At 32.9% G+C, this 24,586-nt stretch overlaps 1 protein-coding gene across 4 annotated transcripts in view; it reads right to left on the bottom strand.

Annotated features, from left to right (window-relative positions):
- CSMD1 (CUB and Sushi multiple domains 1) overlaps positions 1-24,586 on the bottom strand; it is a 1,093,278-nt gene that overhangs the window by 4,113 nt on the left and 1,064,579 nt on the right. For 3 of the 4 annotated variants that reach the window (XM_027640975.1, XM_027640977.1, XM_027640978.1), the window contains 9 exons: positions 23,923-24,096; positions 21,447-21,520; positions 18,282-18,393; positions 17,052-17,231; positions 15,235-15,279; positions 10,834-10,995; positions 9,795-9,907; positions 8,966-9,053; positions 1,798-1,930 (listed from right to left, as the gene is read on the bottom strand). In XM_027640975.1, coding sequence (XP_027496776.1) covers positions 1,798-1,930; positions 8,966-9,053; positions 9,795-9,907; positions 10,834-10,995; positions 15,235-15,279; positions 17,052-17,231; positions 18,282-18,393; positions 21,447-21,520; positions 23,923-24,096 — 1,081 coding nt within the window. The remainder of the gene's footprint in view (positions 1-1,797; positions 1,931-8,965; positions 9,054-9,794; positions 9,908-10,833; positions 10,996-15,234; positions 15,280-17,051; positions 17,232-18,281; positions 18,394-21,446; positions 21,521-23,922; positions 24,097-24,586) is intronic. The other variant, XM_027640976.1, reaches the window with a different exon arrangement.

The raw sequence follows: 24,586 nt of genomic DNA, 5'->3' as shown, positions 1-24,586 counted from the left end.
ATCTCTTAACATTTAGAAGTATATAACAAGGAGGTTCAGTATATCAGTTTATATATGTAATTGAAATAAGGCAAGAAAGGAAATGAAGGAGTGTAAAAGTGCTTGGTGCTTAATAAATATAAAAAAAATTAGAAAAGAATCTCACTATAAAACTTCAGAAAACAAGTTATTGAAAATCAAACTTTTTTAGAAAACTATTCTGTTTGGATAGCAGATAGGGAAAGCTATCATTGAAAGATGTCAGTAATGGAAACTGACAATATACAAATAGTTCTGTTACTCATAAATATGCCTATTTCTGCATATTTTGATTTTATAATTACTAAAGTATCTTAGAAAACTTAACTAGGAGCTTTCCTAAGTGTAAGGAATCAAATATATTTTAACTTTGCTCAGAAACGGTTACATGCTGTGTTCATTGCTGAAACAATCCTTGCCTGTCAGACAAAAGGTGCAGAAACTGTGTGAAAAAGGTTTAACAAGCCCGGTTCTAATTAAATGATGATAATGTGACATAGGCACAGCAGAAACATCCATAAAATCCCCTAAGAAGACCTTCAAATTCTCTGACATAGAAAGCCTCTAGTGGCATAACTACTATCACATAATTTTGAAATTTCTTGTTGTTACTCTGGTCATTAAGGTAATTTGAAGAAAGTCCCTTCAAAACTCACAGATTCTGTTCTCTTTCCATTGGAACATCCTTAGTTTTGAAAAGAATAAAATTGACCTAAAATTACTTTACATCACAAATCAACTTTTTAATTTTCTGATGGCAATGTAACACTGATATCCCCTCTAAAAACTGTGGTTTAATGGAAGAAATTGATTGAAAGTAGAAAAAAAGAAAGAATATTCTTTGAAAGATTAAGTTATGAGGAACATCTCCTTTTTCAAGTATCTAATGTATTTAAATTAGATTAAGGTAGGCATAACTGTAATGCTGCACCAGCCATACCATAAACAGAGGGATTACAACTGCTTGTCTGAAGAATGAGTTTTATCTCTCTTAAACACATAAATATTTCTACTGCTCATGTAGGACATTACAAATTTCATAGAATAAACCACAAAATGTACCCCTATGTCACAATATTTTTTTTTTTTTTTTGAGTTTGCCTCCTCTTTCAAAGCAATATTTCCTTTTTGTTCCATTTCTTCTCACAATCTGAATGCCTGTGCATTCAAGCTGCTCTTAGGGCTTGACCCCTCTCCATTGCAGAACAGGAGCTGTCTGAAAATGTAGACCTGTAGGCATCAGAGAGGCATCTTACAATAGCAAGTTTGAAGACATAGTTGACAGTTCTTCCTGAGCAATTTTTGCCAACAAAAGGCTATATTACATTTCAGGACATGGTGCCAACTCTAGTAGCGTCTGCTAGCTGACTCAGCACATACTATAAGTAGTCTCATTATGGGCTGTTCCCTCCTGGGATTTATGGATTTTTCACCTTGTATAATTAATACTCAGAACCATTTTGAAAGAAGCAGCAGACATTCAATGTAATAAAGCATTAAAATGAAAAAATGGAACATGCGACCTGAGATTTCAATCTGATTCAGCCTAATGAACCAAGAAGGTTGATACTTCTTTGCTTCTTAACAGAGAGACTAATTTTTCAGAATTTTCATCATTAAGAACTGCCCTGTACCGAACTCCTTCACGGGAATACCCAGAAATATTTGTCTTTCTAGACTAAAGGTACTCTTGATACTTTATCATTGTGTTCTCTAGTTAGTTACCTACTAAAACTACAAAAACTTATTAAGTTACTGAATATACAATATTTACATTACCTGTGTTTGTAGAGGTAAAATGCAAACCCTGATAATATTAGAGCAAAGAATGGTACTAGGATAGCAGCTGCAACTGAACTGCTGTTTGTACCATAATAGTGATTTGAAAGGTCTGTATCTGCACTTAAAGGACCTGAAATGAAACAAAAGGGGAAGAAATAAAATTCCCATGTTATCCATCTAACTATCTTTTTATTCAAAGATGAAATAAAATGATGTATTGATAAAATAATTCTATTTAAAAACGTTAAATAAATATCATGCAACATCATAGAAAAAATCTTGTTAATCCCACTTCATAATACATCAGTAACTATCAAAATTCTTTGGAAACAGTATTCAGCAAATAAAATATTTACAAAGTACATCTGAGTCAATTTAATAAAATTAAGCCATATAACTTCTACGAAATATATTAATACTGCAAAAGTTTTAATTCTATTCCAGCAGTCTTAATAATCAGTTTAGAAGCAACAAGCAGTGTGAGACCACAACAAACACAAACAAGGAAGAAAAAACTGATGTGACTGCAATAAACTACAGCAGTTCTACTCGGCTCAGTAGCACTCCCAAGTCGGTGCACCTGTGTGTGTCCCCCTCTGGAAGTTGTGTTTGCACTGGGATAAAACTGAGATGCAGAGAATCCAAACACAGTGGCCTGTGGCATGGCCTTGCTGGGTTCCTTTTGTGGACAAGCAGATAAGGTGGACTGTAAGGCACTCTGCAGAATACATTTTTCCATCAGTACAAAGAGACACATTGCTAAATTGCTTAAATAGTTGACCGTCTTAACAATTCAAATTGTGAAATAATGAAAATATATAAAATTTTTATAGACAAAAAATATATTTTGAGAGCCAACTCCATGTTGCCAGTTTGAACTCACAGCTCTTCAGAAAGAAATATAGATTCTATCCAAAGAAGAAAGACCAAGACAGAGTAAAAATACAGGGAGGATGTGGCTGGGCCAGATGCCTATGCTTATATTCTAGGATATTTTTGCTGATGATAGTGGAGGAGAATAGGAGACACTACTGTTTCCCTCTTAGAAACGCTCCAACTCATCAGCACACAGCATTTCAAATACCACAATTCCCTCATTGATAGCAACAGCATCAATCAGTCTTTTTAGGACTCTAGTACAAACTAGTTTTATACCAGAGACATTGTGCTGCTTTCAGTAGTCTACTAAGACATCTAAATAAGTAGAAAAACTGAGAAAAGAAAAAAAATGAGAAAAAAGTAACAATTCTCCTCTGAGCCCTGGAAGTGTCAAAGGCCAGATCGGATGGGGCCCTGGCAACCTGACCTAGTGAGTGCCACCCCTGTCCATGACAAGGGATTTGGAACTAGGTGACATTTAAGGTCCCTCCCAACTCAAACCATTCTTTGATTCTATGATTTCTTGCAGTTCAAACTCAAAGCAAAATGCAAATGAAATAAGTTTTTTGAACTGTGAGATATCTTTAAACCTTTGATGTTTCAATTGTTAATAATACATTTTGTACATATACTTTTAAAAAATGTATTACATTTTGGGAAGTAATTAAATTGCCTTTAAAATAAAGTCAACCACCCTAGGAATTTCAGTATTGCCACATTTGACCACTCAACATGATAAAATACTGTACTACAATCTTTTTCACTGTCTTAATCCTCTGTCACATTTCAGACTTGGTATATTCCTCTGCAGAACTCGTGAAAAAGGATCTTTTCAAATTAATAAAACTAATATTGTGGTAGCTGGGATCATATTATGAACTTTATCACACTACTGTGAAGTACCTCAACTACCATTGAACTAGTTTAGAATACAACCAGTGTATTATAAAAATCCTTGGACTTCAGTTATCCAGTATTTGTCCAAACACTCAAGGTATGGAAAGAATCTTGACATAAATTTCTGTATTTGTATTGCATTGCACATGTACTCCACATTCTCCAACCTATCTAAATTAAAGACAGATAAACTAAAGTAGTTCCCACAGTTGAGAAGAGGTTTGGAAATATTAATTTAAATGTTCCTTTGAAATTTTTATTGATTAGAAGAAGTGATAGACTTTGGAAAAAAACCCCATGGAGTTACCACTTTCTTCCTCCTTAACTATCACAATCACCAGCTGTTTTTCCAATTATTTGGAGTAAGTAATAAAAAATATGCTAGCATTATAATCAGCTTATATCAACAAAAATCTGGAATTAATAGTCTAACTTTTATTTAAATTTCAAAACAGAACTACATGTGATCAATGAAGTCTTAATTTATATCTCAAAACTATTATCATGGCATATATATGATAGATATAGTTTAGTCTATAAGTAGCAGAAAAATTATAAAATATCTCACTAGAATACATCTAAAACAAAAGAGTAGTTTGAAATTCATAATAATTTTTGGTATGAATGTTTTGGTATGTTTAATAAATTTAAAAAATATAAAAATTGTGTAACCAAACATTTAAAAGTAGGTACAAACTTACACTTAAAAACTTCTTTTTAAGTTATCTATGCTTGATTAATGATTTACATTTAATACTTAATACTCAAAACTCCTACTGGAGGTAAACAAATATACTATATCTCTACTGTTTTTAAAGTACCACATTTAGGGTAAACAAGCTTGAAATTTTTTACCAAAGTCTACAACCTATAATTGGCACTGGAGAAGTGTTGACCAGGTCCAGACTGTGCATTGGGTGTGCTTTTCATTATGGAAAAGAAACTTTGCTGCAATTCTGCATAATTTGAATTTTATACATGCATGAGATGCAATATAACTTCAACATGGTCTGGTCTTCTTATTACAATAGTTTTCAGAGCTGTTTATGATTAAATATATCCTGATGTGAATTTTATAATTCTTCTGACAGCGTTATCATGATAAGAAATGGGAAAGCCTATTGTGCTGCCCAAATCAAGGTATTCATTGCTACACAGCTAAAACCAGAATAGTGGAAATATCTGTATATACACATAGGAAACAAAAAATGTATTCAAAAGATAATTTGGTTTATTTTTCATTAAAACAACCATACTTTGTAACTGGGAATTGTGTTATTTAATAGAGGGATATCCAGTAAGATTATAAATGGGGATTTTTAACATTTCACAGAATAAGAGGGTGTTTTTTAGTCTCCTAAAACTAGCAGCAGCCAGGTGAAATGCAAATTTTGATAACATGTAGTGAAGCCAATACTGCACAAGCTGCGTATTTCTACCCTTTGGATGGTTCCTGAGTTTTCTCATTTCTACCTAATGGAAAATAGTACTTTTTTAAAAGAAAATATGGTGCAACCTGATCTAGTGGGAGCAATCCTGCCAATGGCAGAGAGGTTACAACTAGATGATCTTTAAGGTCCCTTCCAACCCAAGCCATTTTTTGATTTTATGACAAAGAACATTTCCTTGTTATTGCTTGGATCTTTCATATGCATTTCTCTTTTGACTCCTAGCCCAGTTTCAATTGACTGGCATCAGTAAGCACGGCACAGTTTTACTAAGAGAACTGCTGTTGAAGTTGGAGAATGTATGACAGCAAAAGACATGAAAGATAAGAAAAGTATAATTACATATATAAGAGTAATTTCTGGGACAAAGACAGTTAGCAGGTCAAGGATTTAAGAGCAAAAAATACCAACGCTGAAAGCAAGTCAGCAGCTTCCAAGAAACAACATAGGCTGGAATTTCTTCACCTGACCAAACCTGCTGGATAGCAAAGACTCATTGTGAAGGTACTTCATTGGGTGTAGACATATATTAACATACAGGCTCCCAGCTCATTACTCCTAGCCATTGATGCCTTAAACCCCTATTATAGTTTTTATTTTTATAATTTTTATAAGTCTTATAAGTCTTATAAGTTTTATAAGTAGTAGAAGTAGACTTTAAAAGCAGCAGCCCTCACTCCTTTTCCCTGTAGTACAAGTAGTTTACACATTCCTTAACCCTCTTACCCCATTCTATGCTCCCCATATCAAATCTACCCCTGAATTCACTGGTAATGTTTAGTCTCTTGTCAAGGCAAGGCCTAGGCTGTTTAGAGAACACCCATATCAGGGCCTGAACAAAACAGAGTCAAGAGTTAGGTGACTATGTACCCTTTGTGCTCTGAAGATGATGAAGATGGTGAAGCAGGTGGTCCCGAAATGCACCCCAGACTCAATTCTCAGGGGATGGACCTGGGGCAGTCCAGAGCAAAGGCTACGGGGTGGACACACTTGGGATTGGACAGATAATATTATAAAATGTAACATCTCAGGCACAGAGGGGTACGCGTCTTGTAACATCTATTGCCTTGGCACAATTAAACCCTTTCCTTATCTCACCCCTACTTAACTGCTCCTGAGTTATTTTTTAGCACCAACATTCCACGGCATCACCATCTATCTGTGCATTGGCTAACACACAACAGTTGTTTACACCGAAGCTTTGAGTATCCTGTTTAGATGCAAAGTTTCTTCACGAATGATGGAAGTTGTGTCAAATGATCTGGAGAAGAAGGATGATTTATAGAGTGAAATTTAAAATTCATGTCCCCTGATGTTCAATTCTTTTAAGAGTTGATTAATTTCAAAAAATGAACATGTATTTCACAGCCATTGACCCAATATACCATAGATGCAAATTAATTATGCATATTTCATATTTTTGTCAAGATGTGTTATTTCAGTCCAAAAAAACTAAAAAAGTACTTTGAAAGAAAAAAAAAAAAAGGAAGAGAAGTGGGTCATTGTATTTATCCAGAGGAAATAAATACAGGAAAATAATAATTTGGTGAAGTAAATCTCTGTTCTCACAAAGCCACTTTTTCATACAATTTTAAAGGACAGTCTAGACTGGAATTAACAAGATTTTAGAATAAACATCTTCTAGAATTGTGGTGTTGAGGTACAGGCATCAAACAATTGCTAAAAATGAATCTAGCCACAGATGTGCAGTGTTTGGAGACCAAGTTGCTAAAACAAAACAAAACGAAAGCCTCCAGCAATGACTGATAACTTGGCAAAAGAAGTTAAATAATTTGGTGTCATAACTTGAGCCTCTTAGGAAGGCTTGTGTACAGTTCTAGATCTTTGACAGACTGATAACAGAGATCTCTTTGCCCTTATTTTCTAAGACTACAACCAGAATTGCTTCTGAAAGAGGATGAACGGTACTAAGGAAGAAGAGTCCTTTCTGTTTTCATGTTGTTAAGTTCCAACGCTAAGCATATCCACTGAGACCAGTCTTTCTCTAGCATTGTGTTATAGAGAACTCTTCATCAAACAGATTGGTCTTTCACACTTAAGCAAATAGTTTTCAGTAAATGCTTTGAAGTATGGTGCAGGTGAAGAACTGATATTGCTTTATGTATGCGCCAGTGCATGCACAGTTTATGTGTATTTCTGGCTTAGTGTAAAGGCAGCAAATAATTTAACTTCCTGAAAAAACAGAAATATGTTAAGTCTTCAGTCAGAGGATGTATGAGATCGTTACCTCAGCAGAATATTCATGAACAGAATAGATTTAAAAACCAAAGCAAGTTATCCTTGAATATGAGAGGGTATTGACAGATATTATGACCTGTATTGGATGGAAATTTGCTGTTTCCTTTTAGCTGTAGGTTCTTCAAAAGACAATAAGCAATTTATTTCTATTAATCAGTGTCTACTTAGCAATCTTGTAAAAGAGATGGTATCTGCATTTTCAGCAAGATGGCTGCTGAGATGTCAAAGGTGAAGATAAGAGGCATTCAGTCCAGGAATGCACGTGTAACTTGGACACTTCAGCTCCTTATTAGCCTTGGAATTATACAAACTGAGCAATCAGATTGCAACTCTTGAGTGATTTGGACAAGGTTTTCCACTACTGTATAATACATCCACTGGAGAATCCAATAACTGTCATTCTGTTTGTTCTTCATTACCCCCCTGAGTTATCAATTTCACATAGAGTCAAACTTTTATTAGGTAGCTGGCAAAACATGGATATATTTTTTGACCTGGCTTAAGAAAAAAAACTCAACACAAATACATACATACACTACAAATAAAAACAACAAATCACACTTTCACTGCTTAAAGATATTAGGCTGCTTAACAGACATATGTTTGAACAAATGTTGATGCTCTACTTTTATAGCCAGAAAGTAAAAACAGCTGAGATATTACACTAATAAAGATTATATAAAAGTACAGGCAGACAAATCATCTGTCCTTTACAAGAGGTTACTCTGAAGACTGGACTTATATTCAGCTTCCATAACTGGCAGTTCTTAGGCTCAGGCTCTGAACAGATAGGTTTCTGCCCCTTGTGACTAAACATATCTAGCAATCTGATAGGTGGCCAAGATGAGCAAATCCATAGCATAACTGCTATTAGAGTAGTTAATAGAGTAAAGAAATACACGGGAAATTTGACAGGCTGTCTCCTCTTCCTAGACCAGTATTTCTCTGTATATATACCATATTCTGACCACTCTGTACTAGTTCCAGGATCAGGAAATGCGGATGTCTACACTTGGTATTTGCCAAAAAATATCTTATGAGTTTATATTTAATAAGCAAATGTTTTCTTAGTTTTTATGAATTGTTTTATCTATTTCTATTTTTTTATTTATGAAAAAAATTGGCTTATGAATAAAATAACTAGTTTTACACCAGCTGCTGGAGTACTTGAACTGTAGATCTAATACGTATCTCAGACAGTCATTTCCTATTATTGACAATAAAGTAGAATTCTGTCCACATACATGTACATTCTGAAAACATGGACCACCAACAAGCACTATCCGAATGACACTATCAAAATTAGGGTTGATTCTGTCCCTTTAATTTTCTAAATGATTTATACATTTGAGCAGTAATTGTGTTTGCATTCCATGACACACCTGTTACTTTCAAAAAGACATTCATAAAAAAGCAAACACTTGCAATGGCATTCTCTTTAAGAGCATCCTGTCCTCATGAGGTTGTTGTGCTAGAAAACCTATGATAGTAACATGTTAAACAGAGTTAAATTAGGATTTGAACTGTAAATTTCAAATATGCATATTTGGTTATGTCTTTTATAATAGTAGTGACATGAAATAAATGTCCTTACTTTAGCTAGATAGTTGGGTAATTTGTTGAATTTGATCTTGCAAGACCCAAAAAGATTATACATATTAAAGCTCTATGAAAGCATTTACCTTGTCTTTGGAGCATAAATTTTCCGAAATCTTTTCCATGTATATCACCTTGATAAGTAAAAACACCTCTTTCAAGTCCTGAGGATACCTAGATTTTTTTTTGAAACAGAAAAAAAAGGATTTCTGAAACAAATAAATTACAATGTTAAACCATTTGTCTTTCTGACTTATAATAATATGGAGTCCAGATTTTCACTTTTAGCCTTTAAAATATTAATGAATTCTCTATGCTTATACAATATTTATTATTTTAAATTTGCAACAGTATTAAAAAAAGGTTCAAAATAACACCTGGAATGATTTTAAAATATCTGACATATATTGCTGGGTTTTAAAATTCCTCAAATGCCATACACATAATTTAGTATACAGATATAGAAACCTGCTGAATTGTCAGATTTTAGATTATTTTCCATAGAAAGCATCATGAGGTAGAAAGGAGAAATGCAAAGAGTAAACCAGCACTGTTTTTCTTCAAGATTAGATGTAGTTTTATTGCAGTGAATCATTTACCAAACCAAAAAAGGACAATATTTCTAAAGGTAAAATTCCCTCTCCTATTCAAGGAAACAAGGTAAAAACATGGCAAAATATGCTGATTCACTCCACCTTCCCTTTCAAAAACTAAAAATTCTACTTGGAGAATGGCAGATAGAAGTTTGTATACATATTTTTAAAGGAAAAAGGTAATGCAATCTCTGTGCTGACATCTAGAGTGCTGTTTTCCACATTTGTAATACAAAAAAATAGGTAGAGTTACAGAGGTAACCAGAAGTTGCTTCAAAATTTAAACTCTGCAAGATTTATCCTCGGCAATCTGGCTACTTACATAACCATCTAGCGCCCAGTTGTCGTTTTCAAACTTGCTTACAAAAATGTCACTGGGTCCTTTAATATGAAAAACTTTCAAGAGCAAATGGGCTTCTTCCTTCTTGTAAACACCTATTAATATAAAGGAGGTAAGACATGCTTTTGAAATAAATTTTCAACCATTTTGTTCAAATATCATTTCAAATCTAAGTGCTTTAGAACTAGAATAGTTTGTAGAAAACATTTGGTAATAATTGAATTTTATAGAGTGGAAAACCCCAAGATTTAAGGTGCTGTAATAGCAGGATCTTATTTAACTCATCTTTCATCTCATCGTATTTGATGACAGGATGCAAAGATTGATTTGTACTGTTTAATTTCATACATAAAAGAATACTTTCTTTTCATACAGTATTTCAATAATTCTGAATACAGATATAATTCCATGCCTGGAATTTCCTCGAACTGTAAAAAAATGGATTTGACTCACATCACAACAGTATAATACTGCAGTAAAAGAAAATTTCCTTTTTGGCAGCCAACTGTGGAAACTCTATCTGAACTCTCGACCTTAACAGATAATGATAGCTGATAATGCTCATTTCAATATACCTGTGATGAGAGGCTAAATCTGAACTTTACAGTCAGATTTGCAGAAAGGAATACATGATATTGATTAAAATGTATGCATAATTTACAAAGTTATTTAGTCTTCCATACCTATTTTATGCTATGCTATTATTAAGACCACATTGTTTTAAATATTAATCACTATTGATTAATTGAGCTTTTCAATGGAACAGTTATTAAAATGCTTATATACACTATTTGAAATATAACAGGAAAAATAGATGAGTGACTGAATGTAAATTGACTGAAATCTGTGCAGACCATTATGTTAGGACCTTCCCTTTTGCAAAACAGACAGAAAAAGATTTTTAGTGCAAACATAAAGTTTTGTTTTGTTTTTCATTTGGATGAAAATACATAGAAACATATTTTTTATTAAAAAAATAAATTAAAAGAATACCTTGTTTAACACCAAATTCTAAACCTACCTGATAGTTTAAGTTGTATGTTGGATGCCTCAATGAATGTGGCATTCACTTTGCTGCTTGTGGTATTGAACCAATCAACAGTGAGAGTAGCAGGCTGTCTTTTTCCTAAATATTCGTAAAACCCTTTCCACAGTGAATTTATAAAAAACACATCTGAGGGAACTAAATAAGTGAAAAAGAGAAACAAAGAAAGAAGTAAACTACAACAAAGTTACCATCTTTCTAGCCATACTTATGTTCTTCATTTTTTTCTGTTACAGAATCAATCCACTATTCTAAGGAGGTCTTATAGTAAATATTTTACAACAATAAAGACAATATATCTAATGAATTTTCCACAGAATTACCTATAATATACTACACCTTTCCATCACAGTATATGTTCTTAAATAACCTCACACTTCATAGCTTGTGTGATTCAGTGAATGTCCTCAAGAATACAGAAAATAATGGACTCTTTCCCTAAAGCCCTGTAGCTCTAAGGTATGATGAGAAAAAGGAGAATAATATTCTGAAGTCAAGGATTCCTGGAAGGAAACACTCTCTTAGGACATCCCTTTTGTTTCAGGAATCTATCAAAGCAATACTGTGTGTGATTTTCAACTGAATATCAACTGAATATTCAATGGAATTAACTGAATTTCAAGTACAGTTTTATCAGTCATTTTTAGACATCACAACTTTTCTCCATACAGTATTACTGCACCTGTGAACAGTGAAGTTGTCAGAGAAGGGAACTTTTTTTATATTTAAAATAAAGATCTGTTTCTTAGCAACTGCAGTTTGAATTATCTGAAAATCCTATAAAACAAAAAATGAATTATTGGAAAAAGTATATGTATTTGGGTAATTTATTTGATGCTATTTGTATCTTTCCTCTACAGAGGAAAAATAAATTATTTAGGTGCTAAATGTTGTATTTTAAATATTTTTAATATGTGTCTAAATCACCTACAAAGTAGAAAATATCTTTCACTCACCAGTATCTGTAATATTAACATTAATTAAAAACACAGAAAAAAATTCTTAAGAGGAGATTTTACATCAGAAGCATTTACAAGGTGCTACATGTCTTGAATATTAATTTCTCCCCTACACATTGTTATATTTCTCCTATATACTTTTCTGTTATAAAATTTGAGAAAGGCTTCCTTCAGACATGACAATTAAGTTAAAAAACAGTAAAGCTGGTTGAAAGAGACAGCACCCAGTGTTCCCTGGTAGCTTCTGATATGTGACAACAGAGATTTTTCCACTTAGTTGTAAGTTTTTGTAGCATTACTATTTAGAAGTAAAACTTTAAGAATCAAACTAAAACTTCATTAAAAGAATTCTTTAACCAATCACAATATCTTGACAAAATAACAGCCCTAGCAACTATTAAAATTCACCCTTACTATCCATGACCACTACAAATGACACTTGCAAAATAGCTAGACTGACATTAGAAGTGTTTCACACTCTGCTAATTAAAATCTTAAATTAAATAATTGAATTTTTTTTTTTTTATCAAACTCTGAGCACATGAAAAGGTAGCCGTCTATACTGAAGGAAATTTATCAGTACAAGTATCTGCTGTATCCATTTTGAATAAGTTCTATGGATATTTCCTCCTCTATCTAATCACTTATTGCAAAAATGAATGAAACAGAAAGCCAAGGCAATAACACCTGACAGGCAATACGTCTGAAAATCTGATTGCTGACTAGCTGCTGTCTAAATAAATAACTTCTTAAGTACCTTTAAACTGTGCAAAAGTCACAATGCAAGTGTTCAAGTTCAATGTGGCCCGATTTGAAAACCTGTCTAGGTCATCGGTACCACCACTGGATTCCAAGTGAGCAGAGATCTACTATATGGCTTTGAGTATAACAGCTTTGAAGAATTTTAAGTGTTCAGTTTCCAAAGTAAAACTCAGTGCAGGACTGGGGCTTTACACTGCGTAACCTCAACTTACTACTATAAATCTGAAAGATTACATTTCTACTGGTATCTCACAGTCCTTAGAATTCATACAATTTCTGTATATATATGGATTCTATAAAGAGTTCAGACTCTATTTTCTATGTATTTTCCATTGTTTTGCTAAAATGGTGACATAGCATAAATTTGAAACCTGGAACTAAAAAAAAATTAAAATTATTTTTTATTTGTCTATGTTTTTAATTAAAATTTTGTGTCTGATGAAATTCTTATGGAAGTAAACATCTAGTGTTACTAGTGTGAACCTGAGAGATACTATTTAAGGTTTTTATAAAGGAACATACTTCTTTCACCACATTCAACATCTTTGTTCTGTAGTTTGTCTAACTACTCTGTCAATAATATCTGTTAAGCTTTACAAAATAGTACTATTGACTCAGAATTTGCACTTGCTGCAGATGGACAGAATTAGTAGGGGAAAAAATTGTATTTCTGCTTCCCCAGTCATGTTTTTGTAAAACATTAAAATGCAAGTGCTGCAGTCCCCGGGGATGCTGCTGAGGATTTGGAGTGGCTCTGAGTTGATTGTGCTGAACCCTTATAATGCCCCTGCCTTTCCCACCAAAAGTAGAATGAGAAAAATGAACTGGGTATTATTATTCCAACACTACACGGACTGCAGATTGTTCTAAGAACAAGACAATTTGGAAAATCCATGGCTACTCATTAAAACAGCTTCCTAAACATTTTTGGGAAGACTACACAAAGCAGTGAGAACCATGGAAAACAAGAGTAATTCAGTTCTTAAACTTCAAATGTGTGTTGTAAGGATTCTTTAGTTGTGACCTATACTCAATCATGTAAAAATATTTACTATTGTTTATGAAGTCATTAACTCCAGGAAAAAAAGAAATTTAATAATCAATAACAAATATAACTTGTATTCAGATAGGTAAAAGTGATAAATCAGAACATTAATCTATTCTGTTAGAAAAACTCTAGTTTAACAATATTAGCTTAATTCTGTTCAAAATAGTTAGCAGCAAATCAAATTGTACTAAAAATCAAGATAACACAGTAAAGAAAGTGCTTCAAAATAATACACAGTGCTCTATACTAAAGAGAATTTACAATTTTAAAAGACAAAATATTAGTGCAGACTTCTTTTTTGAAAGCTTACAACCTTTCATTGTTAATTATTGTCATATGTTATAGTTTCCTTTTTCTGCTTAGTATTATTGGCATTTGCAATCAAAACATTTAATTTTTTTTAAAAATACTTTTCAAATAGTACTTACTTATCAGAACTAGTTATAAGGGACATGACACAGTATGAATTGATACTGATACTCTGCATAGTGGATATATTTGGAGACTAGGTCTGCATTTTAATTTGGTATTGAAACTTCAAAATCTGTGTGGTAGCAGAATAATGCATACCTTAGGTGTTTGGTGAGGTGAATCCCCCAATAAATGAAGACTGTATATTAATTATAATGAATGTACATTACATTCTACTTTATTGTGAGTCTGCAGAAGTAAAGCATTTCAGAACTCATTTATGGTTTCACCTGACACTCTCACTAACAAACTCACCAGGAAGGTTAATTATTAGCAGAAATACCTTTTCATCCCATCTACTCTACAGTCCTTCTGTGAATTGCCACAAGCATGAACCATTAATCTTATTTTTCCTGCAGCTTTGCTAAAATTCAAAATACAGAACTGCAAGCTCATTTATTTGGTGATAACTCTGCACATTTTTAAATAACTCAATAAAAAAATTAGGCCTTTCATTTTCTGAAAAGCATTGAATCTAAAAGGACCTGCATTAAGGATTTCTCAGATGTGTTTTTCTATTTTGTCACTGGCAGGAGGAATAGGTTAACTGCACACATGTTCACAAGGTGGCATAGGAAAGCAGAAGTAATGATTTCCTGCCTTGACATCTGCCTGGTGTCCACAAAATTTCAGAAAACCTATCTTGGAGTACATGGAAAATTTTCATGATGTGAAGGCCATCAAAATTTCTGAAGGGTGTTTTGGGGTGGGGTTTTTTTAGGGGTTTTTTTATGTATTTTTTCCAACATTTGCAATGTAAAATGCAGAACTTTGACTGAACAGAATTCCTGCAATTATAGTATACACTTATTATAAGGCTCTCCATTATAGCAATCTTTCTGATATAAAACTACTAAATCTGAGTTTTGTATGCAAATGTGTCTTTTGTTTGCTTGACAAGAGATTTTATGCAATTTACAAAATTGGAACTATAGAAATTTAAAAAAATTGCTTGTGAAAAAATTTAATAGAATAGGTTTTGCATGGCATCTGTTATTATGAAAGACCTCAACATTAACATTCCTTGAAAATGATTAACAAATACTTAAATATTGTAAATAATTTTATTATTCATAACAATCTAGGGTGTAAATCAATTTAATTTATTTAGATCTAAAGCTCTTCTTGTATACAAACCTGGAGTTTTAGTTATTGTTTCATTAACTTCTCTCACTCCTTTACCTACAAGTAAAAAGACAAATTATCATTTTCATGAACATATTTGAGTGGGTTTTTTCTTTTTTTTTTTTAAAATTTAATAAAATGGTAAAACAATGCCTGATGGATGCAATCATCTCTAATCCAGTAGAGCCATATTTAAAACAGAAGTAACTGGTCTTGAATACTTTTCATGTTTAAACTATACACATACTTGCACAAAACTATCAGAAAATAATTTAGGTAAACAACAATTTTACTGTGCAAAATTGCCTGGCTAGCCAATTATTTCACACACTTAGGCCCAAAATTTTTATATCAGTTCCAGTGCCATAAAAGAGAGCCTTATGGAGGGGAAAATACTATCTTTAATTATAAATAATAGTATATTAAAATAGTAAAAATTGTGTTAAGTAAGACTGATGCATTTATAACACAAACCAGCAAAGGCCAGATAGCTTGATTAAGAAAACAGGATCAGATGTCATGGGAAAGGTTCACAACTGGTGTAATTTGCTATATTTGTGTACACTCAGGAAAGTTATGTCCATTGACCCCAGATCAAGTTCTGGACTCATATCATTTGCCACTTTAGGAAGGATAATGTCCCATTGGACGGTCTAGTCTTACATGTTGTTGTTTTTTTTTTTTCCTTTAGGAGTCAAAATTCACTAATTAGACTGATCAAGTGCTAAGAAAGCACAAATGTGTGGGACACTCAATAAGAACTATACCTAAAAACTGTAAGCCAATAAAACAAGAAAATCCCTTTTTTAGAAACCTTTTATGTATTGTATCTTCAATAAATAAAACAACCCCCCAAAAAACCCCATAAAAGGTCATTTATCTCAAATAATTACTTATACAGTACCATGAAAACTCATCCTTTAGGGATATAGAATAAGAAAATAAATTCTGATGTGTAGATTATAGAACAATGCTGGATCAAAGGACTCTACCCTTACATTAGGGAAAATTAAATATTGCTCAAACATCAAAACCATTCATCATACTTTGATATATTAGAATTAAAAATCATATTGCAAACAACTTTCCCATGGCATCTGACTATTTTTTCTTTATTCATATTCTAAATATAGATTTATTTTATTTTATTTTATTTTTCTGAATTGGGAACTTATAGCCATGTTTATTCTCGTGTGAAGAGCAAATTTAGACTTCATAACTATATACTTAGATCTACTCTAGCAAATTTACACTGATGAAAATTACACTGATATAAATAAAAGAAGAATCTAGTGCAAAGATAATTTTTTTATTTTATTGTTCTTTTTTATTTTAGAAGATTTCCTTAGACAAAAATCACACCTGCATGAATCTAAAAGCTAAGATATTAAATAACTTTTTTCATTCCTTAGAAAAAATCATACACTAAACACTGAATACATTGAAATACTATTTAAAACTGTGAAATGAAGATAAATGCAGTTAAGAATAATACTTTATATTGTTTAGGTTTTGTTTGCTCGTTAGGGGTAAAAACATGTATGTGTGCCTGTGCATTTACACACACATGTCCCATTGTCTTCCTCCACGAGTTCTAGATATTATGCTCACTTTTTGATTTCTTCACTGTTTCTTCCTCAATGAGTTCTAGATATTATGCTCACTTTTTGATTTCTTCATTGTTTCTTCCGTAAAGTAAAAGCTGTTGGGTCATGCGTGTCTTTAAATAGTAAGTGGAAAAATTTAATCCTACTATATAAAATAAAAATACCAGGGAAAATTAATTCCAACCAAGTAGAACCCAACAAATCACTTGAGTAATGACTTACTTTTACAAATAGGTGATTTTCCTGTCCATTTCATATCTGGTTTACACGTCCGATGCTCTGATCCACCAGCAAGAAAAAATCCTGGCTGACAGGTGTACACCAAAGTATACCCTAAAGTAGGAAGATCTATTGCTTTCACATCTACATGTGCCGGTGTTTCTGGCTGCCTGCAAGCATGAGCTGCAAAGGGATTTTTAGAGTTAGAAAAAGTGGTGGTAAGCAGTTTTCATAGGATTAGAGTAAGCAGTTTGAAATAAATGCATGTCAACTTATTCCCTTTGATTATGTAAACTCTGTATAGCTTTTAACAATGTCTAGCTATTATTTGGAAAAGTAACACTCAGAGTGTATAGTTTTATTATTGTGGGAAGATGGAAATGATACTATCACATATTTTTAAAGAATAAACCAAAATTAAATCACAGTAGCAATCAAGAAAGAGTTAAAATGAAGAGAAGCACATGGTATTGTACATGGTGCAATGATTGGCGAATTATTGTACTGTCACAGCTTTAACCATAACTTCCACTCTGCGTTCAGAAAATTAGAGTGGTTACTGGGCTAAATAAATGCATATAGATTTATGTTGAAATAGAGGTTCCAAAAGAAGGTTTTGTCATAGTAAAATGATTATAACAGATATGGTTGCTCAGTATGCTTATATCTCTGTGCCACATGCTGTTCATTTATAACAACCCAAAGATAATTTGAAATAGGATAAGAATCTAAGGTCATTCTAATGAACTACTTTTAGCTTAGGTCAGTGTCATTTACCACAATAGTTATTTGATGTCCTCCAATTCATACAGAGCTATAAACATACTAATAATTAGCATAACACTGTATAGTTCGGAAAAAAATTGATTTTGTTGGGTTTTAGTTTATGATTCACAAAATACTAGGCAACAAAATACATCCATGCATATTTTAGGTCGCATTCTGTTCTTTATTAATCCAACACATACACACAAAATATTCTAGATTAAATTAAAGTAGCTAATGTAGTAGGTTAATGAGGACAGACTCTTTCTGAATAAAACCAATACAATTATTGTGAACTTCATTAAAAAACTTTAGTCTTCAAATAGGAAACAAAAACATTTAAAAATCTGTTTTAAATAGTTTCCTGGTTTTGTAGCATATAATTTACTATTAATTTCCACGTTTCACTTTGTAACTCTTTTAAAATTGCACAGTATTTTAAGTCATTAGAATAGAAACCGGACTTACGAATGCATTCAGACTGTATGCCACTCCAGGTTAAGTTAGCAAGACAAGAACGTGTGGTAGATCCCTGAATGTGATAACCTTTTCTGCATCTGAAATAAACTGTGCTCCCAACCTAAGGATCAAACCAGAATGTTAGATAGAAGAGATATCCATCATATGTAGTTAGATCTCAAGACAGTGTTAAGTTAATATAGAGATTTTTTCAAACATAAAAATATCTGCTTTTCACAGTTTCTAGAGCTTAACTTTTTTCTTTTTAATGTGATGAAAAGTTTGAGCAATTGATCTTTTGTAACCTTATTTGAAAGCAATATGTGGAAAAACATTGACAAGGCTGTTCACACGGAAAAAAATGACACATATTTCTGCCGCTAAGTTTTTTGGTGTGACAGAAGCAAACTGAATGCCTGAGATGCCTCTCTTCTCTGTACATCACTGCATATACTTCAGTAGAACTTCACCATAAAGTCTTTTTCAAAGGCTTTTCATTGTGTGACTTGACTAAACATGGGTAAGTCAAGGAAAAAGAAAAAACTATGAAGAACTGTTTCATCTACAAATAAATGCACTAGAGAAAACTCCAGGCCATGACTTCTTACACTGCATTTGTTACTATAGACTGAGTTTCATTTGAGATGTTCAACTAGCAGAATGATATTACGGAAAGCACTCCTGTGATCAACTGTGAAACGACCTTTCTCAGAAGAAAAGGTAAAGTAACCGAGAAAATGCTCTTTGGATTTCCGCTAAGAATAGAAATATGTGAAAACTAGATACAAAACTGCATGTGATAAAGAATTTTCATAACAGATGTGAGAGAGATTATATGGAGATTTCAGTAAAATGGATTTATTTATCGTATTGACAAAAGTAGCCCAAATGTAACTCCAGGAAAAGTTATTTAATGGGGGGGAGGGGTGTACAGATCAGTAAAGCATTACTTTTGTTTTAAATCAAACATTTTGGCAAGAAATAATAAATAAATTTTTTAAAAGGAACAAAACTGGCATTATTGGAAGCTATATGACTCAGTAATAAAGAAACATATCACATGGAAAAATTGTATAAATTTCAAATGAGTAGGGATTGATGCATATTAGTAAAACAGTTTGCAATTATAGATATGCAGGTAGGTCTGTGCTGCAAATGTCATAGCAGAACTTTAATGGAAATTAAAAAGGAGCATCTTCAAAAGTGGCTAACTGCTAACCATACACTCAATTGCATAAAACCTGATTACCATGATAGATGTTTAGCAAATGTAACACCATTTCTTCCTGAAGTACCTTGAGAAAATCACTGGTATTTTTAAAGGTCAAATTACTGATAAGGCTTTGTAGACTTGTCTTTCTAACTATTTTTAAACATATTAATCTCTATCTTGCCAAGGACACACAGTATGTCTGTAGTGGGGACTAGAACACTTTGTGGCTAGTCTTGACTCAAAGTCATCTTCCTTGCGAAATTGACTATTCTGGCATCTGTCAGTAAGAACGATATGCAAATTTTTCCCACTGCTCCAAAAGACCAAGCAAAAAATAATGTATAAGTTCAAGGTAGTTACAGACTTATATTGCTTTTTCATTTTACTGGTAAATGTTAAACCAAAAACGATACACTCTTTGTATAGTACTTGGATGAAAAACTTCGAGCCATTTGTAACTTTCACAGCTCAGTGAAGCACAAAAGGCACAGAATGAATGAGGCAAGATGGGATGCTGGTGGGTAGGGGAAAACCCTTCAAAGGTCTGCTGGCTGTCATCACACTATTCTATAATGATTAAAAACTGTTAAAAGCTGTTTTTTAGAAACCTCGTTAAGTCATACAAACAGGAAGCCCACTAATCACATGTGAAAAAAACACAGAACAATCTAGATCGCTAGTAATTAGAGAGAAGTCTACGTGTTGTTGCACCAGATAGTGTTCTGAGAGTGAAAGCACATACTTGGGAAAGATTTAATATAGAATAGATGAAGATTTACTATGGCCTCTGGAGGTCAATGAGAAGAGAAAATCAACCTTCTTGTTCAACAGACAGTAGAACAGTGAATGGGTCAGTACAATTCTTTTTTTAAAGACCATTTGTGAGGCAGACAAAAGGAGGAGAAATAAGAAAACAACTCCTGACCAAATTAGGGGCAAAGATTAAAGTTGTATTTGAAGTGAAAATGGGGACAGATAGAGGCTCAAGATGAGACAACAGAAAGGCAACTGCATCTACTGTAAGAAGCAGAACCACCTTAGGGGTGAGGCCACGAGATGTGGCTTGGGGAGCAGTGCCTTGGTATCTGTGAGCCAGGTAGGAGTACAAAGTGAAGAAAAGAGAAGACAGCCATTACAACGAAAAACAGCAAAATTGCCAGAGAGGGTACCAATAACCAAAGGAACTTACAGAAAGGACTTTATGAAAAACAGTTCTAGTAGCTTGATTGTAATGTGGCACGCTGCCCTAGGTTCAGAAATAAGCAGGAAACCCAAACAGAACATATTTTAGATTCCAATCACACATATTTGTATCTGAAAAACCTATCCCATGGAGCTTATCAATCTATATAACGACTGTCGTTGTTGCATCTACATTTATTTCCTCAATCACTTTTCTGCCTACCACTTGTTAAACTAATAACCTGTGAGAAATTTGGAAATTATAGAAAGGACATTCATCACAGAGAACCTGGACACAACACAGAATAATTTTATCTTCTCTGACTGAATAAAACATAACATGAATTGCTAATTTAGTAAAGCCACCTGCTGACTTTTTTGTCAAGGACTACATGGCCTTTGGATCACACAGGTCTTTGGCTGTTAGGTATTTACCAACTATTCATCAATGTAGGAAAGAATTATGATCATAAACCAAAGTAATTATATCATGGCATATCATATTAAGTAGACAATTTATAAATAGCCCTCCCTACTGAAGTCTTGTAAAGGACTGAACAAATGATATATTGCAGGGTTAGAAGTTCTTTCTTTAAGCTGGATGTTTGTAAAAAAACCTTGGAGCATGAGTTTTTATTAAAAAGGGAGTGGAAATTTCATAGGGTTTGCATTTGACATTTAAAACTACAGATAATTTTTCTTATGAAATTTAATATATTTGTAATTATTAAATGCATTTTCATTTTAGAAAGCTAATAAATAATAATTAAGAAAATTACCTCATAACCTCTGGAACTATTCTGTATTCCAAAATGTGGAGTACCAGGGTCTGTACATGTATTGTGAGCAGGATCTAATGCAAAATGTGAAACAAAACACAGATTTTTACGGTATGGAAGAATACTCAAAAACTGTTTGCAAAGATTAAATAATTTCATCAATGTCTAGTGATGATAACAATTAAATTTTTAATGGAATGTGTGCCTTTCTATATATTACATTAGTATTTCCAACTAAATTTCCAAGATATATCACAGTAATTTGCTTCAGTACATTGTCATTATTTGAAAATAGTTTTTGCAGGTATTTCTGACAGTGCAGACTTTGGAGTTAGGATTATTTTTTTAGTAATCTTGTTCTTTTAAACCTCTTTAAATCCACAGTATGTTTCACTATTCACAATGCAGTTGGAATATATAAGGAAATCTTTAACTTCATTTCAAATGAAGAGCCTAATGACTAAGCTGGCTTTCTAAAAAAAACACCCAAAACTGAACAAAAAAATCAATAACGCTCCCCCCCAAAAAAACCCAAACCCATAATCAGCCTGCTTTCTTATAGCAAGTAAAATAATTTTTTTTATATATTTTTTTCGTATGCCAGCAAGAAAACGGAGTACTATCTCAGTTGTTGCTGAAATACATTGCTTCCATAAAAAAAGCACATGCCAACAGAATATAACTAATTGTTTGATGTTTGGTTTCATAAGTGCAATTTAAAGAAGCCTGAAACGATTTTTGATTCAGCAATGTGCATATTCTGATGGTGGCTTTGGGGTTGCCCAATCGCATCCAAAAGATAGACAGCACAGAACTTGATCCAGTGGATCTTTTTGTAGTATGTGATTATCTCTTGGCAACCGAATCTTCTTTGGTGCTGTCACTGAATTACGAAGAACACAGCTTGGGACTCTATTTCATCTGTAACAAGTTTTAGTATTCTGTAGAGGGAAAATTGAACTTATCACTTCCAATAATGTGATATATCATTCCACTCTTTGCCAACTCCTATTTTCAATATTGACCATCAGTAGAGCACAAAAATTCAACTGGACTCATATTTACCAAGGGCTTCAAAAGTTAGGTGAATGTTGACCTAACGTACAAGAATAAAAAGCAAACATGCTCCTGACCTTGAGCTACTTGAACAGCTCAAGAACTTTTTACAAATTATCAACAGCTGAAATGCTATTGCCAATAATTGACGCATGAAGCTGAATTGACTTTTTAAGATACGTCTCATCTGAAGAAAGAGTGATGATAAAAAGGAGGACTTCTCAAAGTATTTTAAGGAAATTATTGATATCCAGAAACAGAAAAGCTTGCACCAAATGGTACTCTTAGGTGTCATTCTAGGTATTGTTCACTGTTCTTAACTTTCAAATTGTTTAGAAATTAAAACTGTAAATATTTTAGATTACATAATATTTTCCTTTTACAATAACATAAAAAATATGATGTAAAATAAAAAACTTATATCTTTGATGCAGTTCTTTCCATATGCATTTATATTGTGGTATATTAAGTATAAACAGAAATGTCATTAGGACATTTTCAAATTTGATTCTTTTCAGTAGACTTGAAATTTAGCTTTTGGAAAACTTCTCGCCTCTGTTAAAAAGCATATGTGTAAGATCATTGCCCAGTTTACGACAACTAAGGACAGTAGAAGTTTTGAATTCATATAACGTAATTCTGTTGACTATTAATGTCTTCATTTAAAAATACAGTCTGCTTTCAATAACCATACTTACCACCCTTTCCCAGAGTGCCCACCCCAGCTCTTTTACATAGCTAGTATCTTAGCTGCAACAAAGTATATAAATGGGATACAATCTACATCTGAATGTGATTGTTTAGAAATATCAAAGATGATTGTTTTATTATAACACCAAAATAATTTTCTCTAGCAAGTGACCCCAAGTTGGATCAAATTCCGATGTCAGTGGGAGTTAAAGGTGTCCTGCATTTCTTTCAGTCTTATTATGTAACATGCTAAAAGAATACCAGTTGCACATCAGTCAATGAGAAAAAGAGTATTTGAGTGTTCATCATAATTTCAAAAGATCAGAGATGTACAAGCCACTCTTACAAAGTCCAAAATGCTTTTTTATTTAGGATTGATTCTGAAAACTGCCTTGAACTCTCCAGTGACAAAATCTGGTCTTTAACCTGCCATAGTCTTCTGCATATCTAAGAGATTCTAAAAATAGACAGAATAAATTTATGCATTTGCACATATTGACATTCTGCATTTCCAGCAGACAAGCAATTATGTGAATTTACAAATTGCTTCATATGTGATTGTGTTTATCCTAAAACTTTTATACTCAAAATATAACCTTATTTACTAGTTCTTTTTATATTACACAGATTTTTTTCTATATTTGGATAGCTCATTTACAGATTTATGATCATGTAGTAGTTTATCGGGAATATTCTCAGTAGAAAGAGCATAAGTAGTGGCAGTTATTACCAATGCATGTTGGCTGAATTCCACTCCAAGTACCATCTGCTTGACAGAATCTTCTTGAAGAGCCTATCAAAATAAAAGGGGGTCTGCACTGAAAGCTAACTTCAGATCTGTAGGTGAAACTTTTTCCATTGAGGCGTCCTTCTGCGGGAGTACCAGGGTCACCACAAAACACAGCTAATAAAAAAGGAAAGAAAGAAAAAGAGTTATTAAAAACTGCACATTCTTTAACTGAAGTATTCTACATTGTTTTATGTACAAGTCAGGCATACTTAATATGAGTGCAAATGCTATGTTCATTTATCTGTGTAGGATTGTAGCTATGATAAATTCTTGACAGTAATTTAAAATTAATTGTCAGTGTTATAGGTATTGTAAGCATAAAACTTAACTTAGAAAAATAGACATTTTAATTGAGACACTTAAATACTGATTAGATTTGGATGACAAAATACTCCCAAAGTAGACAATGCTATATTGCAATGCTTCAAAATATAACCAGTTTCCACATCAGTCACCCTCAGACGAGTAGGCTGGAAATTTTTGCCCTAGTTAGATAAAATCAAAGTTGTTTATCAAAGTCCTGACAAGATTTCAAGCACTGAAGAAGACGAATTGACAGATTTAGAAGATGCTGAAAAACAAATACAAGTAAGATATGAAGGTA

Source organism: Corapipo altera, unplaced genomic scaffold (genome assembly GCF_003945725.1).
Source record: "Corapipo altera isolate COAL_440 unplaced genomic scaffold, ASM394572v1 46, whole genome shotgun sequence".
Taxonomy (NCBI): Eukaryota; Metazoa; Chordata; class Aves; order Passeriformes; family Pipridae; genus Corapipo; species Corapipo altera.
The sequence above is the reverse complement of the archived record's forward strand: the minus strand, read 5'-3'. Positions and strand labels throughout refer to the sequence as shown.